The 12,310-nt window shown below is 35.1% G+C and overlaps 1 protein-coding gene and 1 long non-coding RNA gene across 2 annotated transcripts; both read right to left on the bottom strand.

Moving 5' to 3' along the window:
- Window positions 1–4,468: 4,468 nt before the first annotated feature.
- On the bottom strand, window positions 4,469–5,791 carry LOC127852639 (uncharacterized). The gene has a single exon (XM_052386593.1). The coding sequence runs from the start codon at window positions 5,789–5,791 to the stop codon at window positions 4,469–4,471; it is 1,323 nt and encodes a 440-aa protein (XP_052242553.1).
- Window positions 5,792–6,513: 722 nt separating this feature from the next.
- Window positions 6,514–8,926, bottom strand: LOC127853129 (uncharacterized). The gene is made up of 3 exons (XR_008036475.1): window positions 8,759–8,926; window positions 7,316–7,506; window positions 6,514–6,900 (listed from the first exon to the last, which is right to left on the bottom strand). It is a non-coding gene; the product is annotated as an uncharacterized LOC127853129 (long non-coding RNA).
- Between the last annotated feature and the right edge of the window lie 3,384 nt (window positions 8,927–12,310).

The following is a 12,310-nucleotide window of genomic DNA, read 5'->3' as shown; positions in this document are numbered from 1 at the left end:
TCACGATAAGTAAACGTTTAACTGGTATGGCGCACCAAAGGTGTCGAAACTTTTACTTCTGCTGCAGCAGAAATTTTTTGCTGTACAAGCAGCATCTAGATGCTGGTCGAGCAGAAAATTACTGGTCGAGCTAGATGCTGCTCGAGTAGCAAATTCCTGACCGAGCAACTTTTTTTTTCTGCTGCAGCAGAAAATTCCTGCTCGACCAGCATTTATTTTTAGATTATGTCAGCAGCCAATCAGAAATCTTGTTATATTTGCAATTTGCTGCGAGCATGCAGGTTTGTTTGGAAAACATGGTTTAAAATGTTTAGAAAAAATGGAAAAATGTTTGGAAAAATGGTAAATGCTTTATATTTCGGTTGCAAACCAGTCGATAAAAAAGTTTGTCCCATTCGCTAAATAAGAAAATCGATCAATAATGTCTAACGGCTGTTAAAACTTTTGCGGAAATTACGACGATGACTGATATGAATGGGTGCGCAAGTGTATGTTCTCTTTTTCTATCGATTTACCTATTTAATGATTCTAAATTATCGCTTCCGTTTGTAAGCTCAAATTTGATTGCCTGACGGGTTCAATGGCTTATAAAAAAATTCTAAAAATAAATGCTGGTCGAGCATGATTTTTCTGCTGCAGCAGAAAAATATGCTGCTTGGGCAGGAATTTTGCTGGTCGAGCAGCGTTTTTTCTGCTGCAGCAGCAGTTAAAGTTTCGACCCCTTTGGTGCACAATAAACTGAACTAGCCCACTCTGGATCAGCAGCCAGATGATTTATTCCTATCTTACGGAGGAGTTCGGATATAGCCGAAGAATCACGATTGTTAACTCGCCCTGAATTGCAGACATGTGCGATACACGCGCGTGTCCAATACAAAATATTGACTCTTTTCCATGAATAACATGTATGTTAGATTTACAATTAGAACATATGTTAAAAAACGCACTTCCGTCTACTCTTTTATAAACAGTTTATTTAATAAATCATTAAAGCAAAATAAATTTGATCCTATACAGCAAACGTATCAAATGAAGCACGCGCATAGCTGTGTTTGTTGTGTTCGTGTTGCTCGATTGGTCATTGTCGGCTCGGGTACTACCGGTACTTACATGTACCCCGGGTACTCTTAAGTATACTTGCATGTACCCCGGGTATGGTAAATATACTTACATGTACCCGGTCGATATTAGACTGTACCCGAGTTGTATTCCCGCCCATAATCCGATGTCGTAAAGCGCGCTACCTATTACCTTAAAACGATATTGTTCATCTTAAACAAATGTAGCCGGGGTTTGAGTTTATAACGCAAGCTTTTAATACTATAAAGTATAAATGATGTAAATGATGGCCAGTGACCTCAAGACTTATTGTAGAAAGTGGCAATTGGAAAAAGCCTACTACCTCTTACAAGGTTTTACAAACAAGTGACCAAATGTTGAGTTATGATTTAAAGGGGCCTTTTCACAGATTTTGGCATTTTTTAACTTATTCATTAAATGCTTTATATCGATAAATGTAAACATTGGATCGTAAAAGCTCCAGTAAAAAATCAAGAATAAAATTAAAAAAAGGAAAAGAATATTGCCCGGACCAGGTTTCGAACCAGTGACCCCTGGAGTCCTGCCAGAGTCCTGAAGTAAAAACGCTTTAGCCTACTGAGCTATTCCGCCGAGTACATTTACATAAAGTATTTTATACCTTATATAAGCAATCTTCGTAGTTTCACAAAATTTAACGACAAAAACAGAACTCTCCAAATTATTCAATCGTTTCGCGTTGCAACGTCGTTTCGCGTTGCAACGCTTTATAATTTTTAGGTTTTAAAATCGTAAAAAGATGCATATAATGGCTATATAAGACCATGGTAAATGTTCAGTATTACTGTTTCCTCACAAATATCATAACTAAAACGAAAATTTGCGAACCTGAAACAACTTTTTTCAATTTTGTCAATTTACCAAAGCGTGAAAAGATCCCTTAAAAATTATATAGATGACTATGAAATCATCTCACAATAAAAGCATGCACTGTTAGTAATTAAACTCACTCATACATCACAAAGTATCTCTCACACTGAACTTCTCTCAGTCTTGATTGGGTTAGTATTGTTAAAAGGATTAGTGTCAGAGTGAATACCCTTATACACAAACTTCTTTTTTTTAAATGCACAAACATGCTTTTTGAGTATGAGTTTCGATAATATAGAGGCAATTTTACAGACATTTGACATATATGTGAACATACAAAATTTTTAATTAGCCGACAACGACCGATTTAGCGTGAAACATTCCAGGGTACGTGTAAGTATATTTACCGTACCAGGGGTATAGGTAAGTATACTAAAGAGTACCAGGGGTACATGTTAGAAGTACCCGGGCTCACAATGACGAATCGAGCGTTAGCGTTATACATCATATAGCAGTAAACATTTCACATTAAGCACATCATATTGATATCCATAATAACTAGGGATGGCAAAATTATTCGAATATTCGATTGAATGGTCAGCATTCGAATGATAAAAATGATAATCGCATATTCGCATTTTTTTTCCAAACGTAATTTCACCAATATTTATTGACCTGCGAACCGCTTACTAAAATGCAACCGAAATCACCTGGGAGTAATATGTTTGACGTGACGTTCTTCGTGTCAAACTGATAACGCGGCCCGTATCAGTGTTGATTGCGCAATGCAATATACACGCTCTAAGAAAGGTCCCGACTGTTGTTTGCCAATGGGGTGCCAATTAACGGTTTCAATTGACTGGCGAATAATAATTAAGTTTTGTGATCACAGTATGTACAGCCATTAAAATGTGTGAATTACTGAAATCGCGCAATGCAATATACTTACTATAAGAAAGGGCCCGAACTGTTGTCAATTAGGTACCAATTAAGGGCTTCAATTAACTGGCGAATAGTAATTTAGTTTTTGTGATCACAGTTTGAGCAGACATTTAAATATGTGAATTACTCAAAAGTAACAGATAACATAAATTAAACAATCAGCAAGGAATCATTATTCAAATCTGAAAATGCCACCAGCCCTTTCTGCAGTATGGAATACTTTACACGGTCTGTGGATAAGAAGACCGCAACGTGTAATGTGTGTAAAATTAGTTTTACATATGCGCGGTCTGCTACAAATCTGTGGAATCATTAAAAAATAAAATTCTATGACACGATGTTTTTCATTCTATTTGTGCCCGATCACAGTATCGGTCATAGTATTAGTCGACAGCGATACAATTATTCGATAGCAACGTTAATAAACAGCCTCGTATTTAGCAAACGGATATAACTTACAAACCAATGGATATTAACACATAACAAGGAAAAATCAATCCAGCCGTTTTATGCGAATATTCGAATATTCGATTGAATGAATTTGCGAACATTCGAATACCGATATTGGTATTCGATGCCATCCCTAATAATAACATGTACATGTACTTTATTATGCCACGACAGCGCATTTACGTTGGAGACGCTGACATGATATTTTAAAGTGTTATCGGATACCCATCCGATAACAGTTTTAAGCTCCGCCCATCAATATCCGTTTAAAACTCCGCCCATATTTGGTTTACTCAATGATTTTTTAGCGTTCCATTTTTTAGCCCCGCCCATTCTGAGAACTACTTTTTTGTAGGCGTGGTATGTCGCTTCTTTGATTTAAATGGAAACAAACAGCGATTCATATTTTATTCAGAAGTTAGAACATTAATAAACAATCAGTTGTTTTTTAAACAAAACTAACACTTTATTAAGTATATATCTATAGGGAAATATAAATTAAATGAGCATTAATCAATGGAAAAAAATTAAACAAATACAAATGTGCACCGCTAGCCTACCATTCATTGGCTGCAGATGAACACAATTTATGGTGGACGAACCAGTTATCGAACACCTAAGAAATTAAGTTAAATTTGCAAACACTTAAAATAACAAAAACAATTTGTTTTAACAAATAACTAACAGTTCAATCATTAAATAACTTATCTGTAAAGTTTTCAAGCAAATATCCGTCAAGAATTCATAACAATGATTCCTTGTTATTGTCACCTCTAGCAGACAAAACAAAATGGCGGCCGATGTAAACATGACCTATTACCGAACAGTTCATAAATACTACTCCAGTGAATATAAACAAACATGAAACTGAACAATTTTTTTTGAAACATGAAAATTAACAAAATTAGAAAAGCATGTAGCTTTGAACACAAAAAAACAAGTCTATTCCTCTGCAATATTGTGGCAAGGACAATAGAACGGGTCATTTCTCCTAACAACATTTGTGGCTGTGCAAAACTGCAAGTGCACCCAGTGGCTACAGTTATCAAAGTCACACTTGGCCCACTTTACAAATATCAATGATACGCAGTTAGCAAGTTCTTTTGGCTGAAAGAGGCTGCATACACAACAAGTTTCATCATCATCTTCATCTTCAGAGGATTCAACATCAGTGTTTAGATGGGAGGGTCCAGGCTCTGGGTAAGTGTGTTGTTTTGTTGATTGTTTTTTTTTTCAGTTGTTTGTTCCTTGTTTGTGAAACTGTTTCTTTTGTGGGCATAAGCTTCGAATGTTTGTTGGATTGTTCAGTTTGTTGCTTGTTTTTCTGTTCATTTGTTGTTTCAGCTCTTTCCCTGAGTTTCTGTTCAATTATCGGATCTGTTATTTCTTTGCCAGATGTAAATTCAAGAATGTTATTCTTTTTCTTTGCATTGTTGAATTCTTTCTTTTTGTTAATGACAACTTCTGCTTCATATAAGAAAACATCAGGATTTCTTTCATGCATGTTTTTGTTGATTTCAGGAACAGATGGTGCAGCAACATATGGTAGCGAAGTGGTAAAATGCTCCTTGCTAACAGCTGACTCGTCAACAGGAAAAACACCTGATTTCTTGAAGGCAGATCGAAGATTTTCCACAGACAATGCTGCTACGTATGCAGCAGATCCAAGAGGAGCAACATTGTACCTTGTTATTTTTGTAGAGGGATTTTCTCTGATAAATCTGTGACACATGGAGTTGTAGATTTTTTGAAGGGGTCCAAAACAACCCACATCAAGGGGTTGAAGGACATGGCTTGTGTGGGCCGGTAAGATGAATAGAATAATGTTATTCTTCTTTGCCCAATCCAGCACTGGAACATTTATGTGGCTTTTATGACCATCAAGCAGAACAAGGATAGGCTGTGACTTGTCCACTCTTTGCACATATCTGAGGAAATGGGTGTCCATGTAGTGTAAAAACACAGCTGAATTTGACCAGCCACTGTCAGACATACACCCTGATGACCCTTGTGTAGACCCTTGTAACAGATCTGCATTCAGGCGTTTCCCTTTGAAAACAAAGAATGGTGGAAGCTGTGTGCCTAATGCGTTTCCACATCCAATTATTGTTGTAACGCAGGACCTTGACGAAGTAACTGCTGGTGCCTTCAATGTGCCACTTATTATGAATGGTGGGGTATGCTCTGTTTGGATACCTTTTTCGTCAATGTTATAGACACACTCAGGTTTGTTGTGGAGGTCATGTTTTTCAACAACGCTCATCAAATTGTTGAAATATTCATGAACATTGGCCTCTGATGTGGCTTCAGCTCTGTAGTTGGACAGTGCCCTCGGACGAACAACTCGCAACTCAGGCCATCGCTGCTGGAAACCCTTAAACCATTTCACAGACAAAGGTTTATCATTTGGCCTTTTACCAAGGAACACTGCATAGTTTGTAGCACTTGCTACAACTTCACTGATGGTATAACCATACCCAAGGGCAGCCATTGTCTTGACATGGTCAACTAGTTTGACCTCTTTTTCCTGAGAGAAGAGTGGAGCTGGTCCGGGTTTGAGGCATTCAGGGTCAATAACCCCTTTCACATGGTCCCATAGTGTAGTATGAGGAACACCATACTGTTTTGCAACAGTTCTTACTGGCAAGCCACTGTCTTTTACTTTAAGGTATGCATTGTGAAGAGCTGTTGGTGAGTAAAGACCTCTGTGTTTAATTATCTTCTTAGGATTAGACTGAAAAAAAAGAAAAACAAACTTAACTTTATGATGATCAATTGTCAAGAAAGAAAAGCTGGAATATTTTTTCGGAACTGTGCTGTAGCTCTAAGAGCGATAATAAAACAAAGTCACATGACTATCACATGACTGTCACGTGACCCGGACTCGACGAAAAAATCTACGTCTGCTGCAACCAAAATTGCAAATGGAAATACGCTTTTTGGTGTGTAAATGCACGTTTTGATAAATGCATTCAAAAAGTAATAGCAAAAAATACATAAAACCGTGTAAATAACAATAAATGCATTTCTTTTACCTGTTTTCGGCGCATTTGTTGCAAGCTTAGTGGACAAGTAGGTCACGGACTTCATAAATGACCCTTTGTTTATGGATGTGACGTCATGCGCACTTTTGCGCATGCGCATATAGAACCAAAACAAACCGTCCGATATCAGGTTCTGTTCGATAATAGGTACTTACACGATAAAACAGTAATGATAAACATTTAAAAAGTAACACAAATATACTTAACACGTTTTAAATAAAATATGACAGATTTGATCAAGTTAAAGAAGAATTTATGACAAATATTCACTAAACATCTCGTCTAAGATTATATAAAAAAAAATTGACTAATACTTTACAAATGCTTTCCTTTTTTGTGTCATTCTTATAAAAAGCAAGGCAAACAGGTGAATAGCATACACAATGAATTAACATTGACAAAATAAAATAATTAATACTTGATTGAGATGCTTTGCTAATGCCTGCCATGCCTAATAATACATGACAATTTCAATTTTTAAGTGTCTGAAATCAAAATTTCAACAAAAAAAAATGATTCTATCTCCACAACCAAAGAGGAAATTTGTGTGGTCAACCTGAAAATAAAATAAAGATTCCTTTAGAAAAAAAAAACATCATCAAACATTCATTGCATAACTGCTTTAACCCTTTCAGTGCTGGAACCGAATTTTGAAGGCCTTTGCAAACAGTTTGGATCCAGATGAGACACCACAAAACGTGGCGTCTCATCTGGATCCAAACTGTTTGCTATTCTGATAGTAATCTTTGAAAAAAATGAAGAAAATGCTTATTTTACAAATTCAGCAGACGACATTTTAGCAGACGACAAATTTCCCAGCATGCAAAGGGTTAAAAATAAAAATCCAGATATATAATTTGTATTAAAATTGAAACTTTATAAATATAGTGACATATAGATTTATAACATGTTCAGATAAAACAATTACATAAATACTCTCAAAAATAAATTTGTCGACAAAAAAGTATTACCTTTCCCACAAATTAATTAGATGGGTTGATGTGAAGCTGTGCCGGGATGCAGTTGGGGGGGGGGGGGGGAATATCTCGAGTTGGTTGAGAGGCAGAGAAAGACTCGGACAAGTGCAACTGACGAGGGTAGAACTGTGCCGCCAAGAATTTTGGTAGATATCATCACCCATGGAATGTGTGGTCGCAACTTTCTGCCATTAAAAGAAAAACATTTCATATTATAATAAAATAAAACAAATCCAACAGGAGATGACATTTCAAAATAGAGTGTTTTAATAACATTTTTATGGCACAACTTGAACAAATTACAACTTTAATAGACACAATATTATTAATACAAAATGAAAATGTATAAACTCCACTTTATATAAAAATAATTAAGAATTTCTTTTAACTTAAAATATTTTTATTATGGACTCGGGGCATTTTTTGCTTATTAAGGGAATATGTGTTTGTTTTCCTAATTTGAGAAATTTGCGACTCAAATTTTCACAATTTAAAGAAGTTCGGGACTCAAATTTTCACAATTTAAAAAAAGTTTGCAACTCATTTTTTCACAATGTTGATCTGTGGGCGACACAATTTTGAACAGTTTTCGACACATGTTTTCAAAAAAGTTGCACAGCGCGCAACTCATTTGTTCACAGTTTTCAACAGTGATTTTTTTTATGAACAGTGCGTGACTCAATTTGTTCACAATTTTGAACAGTGTGCAACTCATTTTTTAAAATTGTGAACAGTGCGCGACTCATTTTTCCACCATGTTGAATAAACAGTGCGCGACTCCTTTTTTTCCCAAATTTTGAACAGTGCGCGACTCATTTTTACAAATTTTGAACAATGCGCAACTCATGTGTTTTCACAATTTGAAGAGTTTCTGACTTATTTTTTTGTAATTTTGAATGAACAGTGCCCCACAAAATTGTCCCCCATTTTTGAACAGTGCACAAATGATTATTCCAAATTTTGTACAGCGTGTGACATGATTTTTTCACAATTTTGAACAGTGCGCAACTCATTTTTCCACAATTTTGAATGAACAGTGCATGACATATTTTTTTGCAAAAATTTGAACAGTGAGCAACTCATTTTACAAATTTTGTACAGCGCGTGACTCATTTTTTCAAAATTTAATTTATGAAAAGTGTGCGACTCATTTTTCCACAATTTTGAAATCATAATGAACAGTGGGCAACTAATGTTTCCCACAATTTTGAACAGTGCGCGACTCATTTTTTCAAATTTTGGTACAGTGCGTGTCTCATTTTTTCACAATTTCCAACAGTGCGCAACTCATTTTTCCACAATTTTGAATAAACATTTTGCGACAGTAGAACAACTGGCACTGATCATTGGTTCATCAGCATGAGAATGGGTGTAAAAAAATGGCATAAATAATGAAACATGTGTGTTTAAGCATGCATACATAACAATGAAACTTACCAACCACTCGGCCAGGAAACATATGGTGCAGAAGCTGCGGGATTCAATCATTCAGCATGCTCTCCCACTGATATTATGCAGATCAGTGGTCAAACTGGCAGTCAACTTATGTTGGGATTTCCCAATTGTGAAAATAACCTCAGCAATCTCCAAACACAAACATGTTCATTTATTGTTAGCTGAAATAATTCGCGTTCAGAATAAATCTGAAGAGTCTGCCAAAGAAAAAATCATCAAAAGACTCTTAAGGCGGCAATTTATATTGACTACATTTATTGTCAGTCAAACAGCAATTAATCCATCATGTCACCCTGACAGTCTCAAAACACGATGCAAAACCAAAGCATCTTCGTTTCGTCTAACACACAGCTGGTAACGTCGCTGAATATTGCACAAAAGCAGCTTCATTATTTAGTTCCAGCGACTCGAAATACACGTTCCCCACCCACTTTGATTTCGCACGTGAAGGCCTGTTTTTTGGGGAAAACTGTGAACATCTCACAACTTACTCCTATAAATATGAGGTCGATTTACATCGACCTCATATCGTTTAACGTTATTTTGCAATAGCATCGTTCCGACATGAATTCATGTCGGAAGCTTTAACGGCATCAAATTCATATAACAGCACAGAATAATCATGCAATAAATTATTAAACATAAAATATAAACATTATTTTACTAATTGCATTAGAAAAATGTTTATACAAACTTACAAGTAATGATAGTCCAGTCCTTAAAACACTACCACTGTTCAAATTCCATATTGTTGCCATATAGCACTGTGTAAATTGAAAGTTGCATAATGTTACCTCATTGGTCGGTTATAAATACATTGTTTTTCAATATATAGTATTCGATTTAGACGAAAATAATAATTTACGCGGAATGTCATATTAGTTTCTCATTAAAACTTTGATCTTGCTGTGTGTGTTTATGGACGTTATTAATTATGTTATACTTATTTTTGTATTTCATTAAGAATTAGAACGTGTAGCCCTTTTTGTTAACTGTTTTTAGCAAACGATTCGCGGCTTAATAAGACACGGAAAATAGTTAAAGCGACACTTTCATTTTAAGGTTTAATGTGAATAATATTAAATGAAACCTTTTTTGGTATTAATATATTTTATTGACATGTTAAATTCGATACTTGAAAAGGTGTTTAGTCTTTAAAAATATGTCGCTGATATTGTTAATTTCAATAACTGTTAATATGCTTAATGTTGTATAAGAAATTGAATAGTTTCACTAAGTTGTATTCCCGCCTAAAATCCGATATCGTAAAACGCGCAACGGTTAAGAATAAGGTCTTAATTAGTTTAAGTATTCAGATCTGAATATCAGCAGCTGTGCCAGCTGGGAAGCCCCGTTTTGGCTTTAACAACCGCAAGCGAAACAACATACTTTTTTAAGTCTTGCACTTAGACTCCATGATCACAAGTATAGGTCCCTGATGTGGCGTATGACACCATAGTGTTATTTAGTATTGGTCGGCACAGTATCTGATCATAACGAGACAATTTATTGGTTTGTGCTGAACACAGGGGCAATAAAACCACAGATCTATCAATAAACAAGATTATTGAGATATCTTTTATTGAACACCGCGATAAAAATGCTCAAACCACGGACTCTAGATTACACGGATAAGAAACATGGCAACATTCTCAGAATCATCACTGCTATATGTGTAATCACCTAACAATCGTCTAAAAATAATTTATATATTTGAGTTGAAGACGATGTACTGTTGTATAAGTCTGAATAAACTATCTGTCTGCCTGTCTAAATCTAAGCCGTCATCGTCCCAGTGAAAAAAATCTGATTTTGAATAGTTGGACATGATGCCCTGATGTCAAAATACGAAATGACCCGCGTAACACCGACCGTGATTTTCAAGAATCTTTAATAAATTGATAATTTAAGGTAAATAACATTGCATATAATTATACATAATTCCCTCGTTGATAATTAACAGCAAACGATGAATGTTTTTGACACCCATTTTATTTCAAGTATGCATGCAAAGCCGAATAAAATCGAGAGGGTCCGCTATATACGCTGTTTCATCATAAATTTAACACCCTTTCTGTGTTATAAACAAGAGCTGAAATCGTTAATTTATTAAGATTTATTTATAATAAGCTTTATTGATATGTTTCGTGAACAAAATACTACAATATATTCCATAAAAAATATAATAATCATGGCAAAGGAAATGCAATGGCCGGCTTCTAAACAAAAGCATAATCGCCAAGACCGTAGCATCAGTTCAGTGCGTTAGGAACGCGCGCTACTTTCTTCCGCCTTCATTCCTTAATTTCTTTCGTTTTTAAACAATTTTTTTTCTATCGTATACAGAATTCTATTCTTCTGAGCAAGATGTAATTTTTAAAACTGAACTCCAAATATAAACGCTACAAATTGGTAAGTACGAACATGTCAACCGTAAATCTAGATTCTAAAACTCCAAAACGGTATGATATTTGCAAAAGTTAAAGTTATAACTCGCCGGGCTGTCGAAATCAGAAGAACGCTACAAATTGGTATTAAGTACGAACATGTCAACCGTAAATCTAGATTCTAAAACTCCAAAACGGTATGATATTTGCAAAAGTTAAAGTTATAACTCGCCGGGCTGTCGAAATCAGAAGAAAAACTTAATATATATTTATATATCTGTTTACTACGTAACGTAAGCTTTCTAATGATATATAATTTGTCAAAATCGGCTGAGAAATGAAACTATAATTCAACAAAAGACGTGAGTGGGTACATCAAAATGTATAACCTCGGCGCTTCGCTGTACGCTAATTGTACAAGATCGATAGCCACAATACGGTAAAACGCGCGTTGGTAAAACATAAAATGTGTATTTCTTGAGTTTATCTCGCTATAAATCCAATAATAACAACGGGAATATACTAAAACGTATATTTTTTGAAAGAGGAATCAATAAGCAACAAGATAACGTATAAAACAATAAAATCGGATGAATAATTTTTGCATAAGATTGAATTTACTACAGTAAGGGTCAAATACTCGATTCATCTCCTAACAATATACACTCCGTGATACAACTGGTAGTTTTAACACACACATATAGGTTCCATTTAATTAAAGAGTACAGAAAGCTAAAAAGTGATGTGGTTTGTTGTACAACAACAATTGGTTATGTGTAACCTATTCAAAAAATAATTTCGTTCAAGATAATTCAATGTAATTCTATAAACGACAAACACATTTCGTGTGTTGTGTATGTTTATTTTTAAAAATGTACACAAGTGGTTTAAAGCACAATTTTTACACATTTAAGAGATAATCGCACACATTTATCTCTAATTAATGATAATTTTATGCATTAGCAAAGATTTAACGAGAAAAACTGAAGTTTAAAGTGAACTCAATTTGCTATAGGAAAACGACGGTAGCCGTTTAGACGTAAGCGGGGTAGCTTACGTCTAATTATTTGGACTACTCACAACTAAACGTATATTACGGAGATGGACAAGTTGAAAAATAAATCACTCTTATCACTTCCAAATTGCA

The sequence above is a fragment of the Dreissena polymorpha genome, chromosome 12, assembly GCF_020536995.1.
Source record: "Dreissena polymorpha isolate Duluth1 chromosome 12, UMN_Dpol_1.0, whole genome shotgun sequence".
NCBI lineage: Eukaryota > Metazoa > Mollusca > Bivalvia > Myida > Dreissenidae > Dreissena > Dreissena polymorpha.
The sequence above is the reverse complement of the archived record's forward strand: the minus strand, read 5'-3'. Positions and strand labels throughout refer to the sequence as shown.

Excerpts from the sequence above, each read along its gene's own strand:
- LOC127852639 (XM_052386593.1), bottom strand. The coding sequence starts at position 5,791 with ATGGCTGCCCTTGGGTATGGTTATACCATCAGTGAAGTTGTAGCAAGT.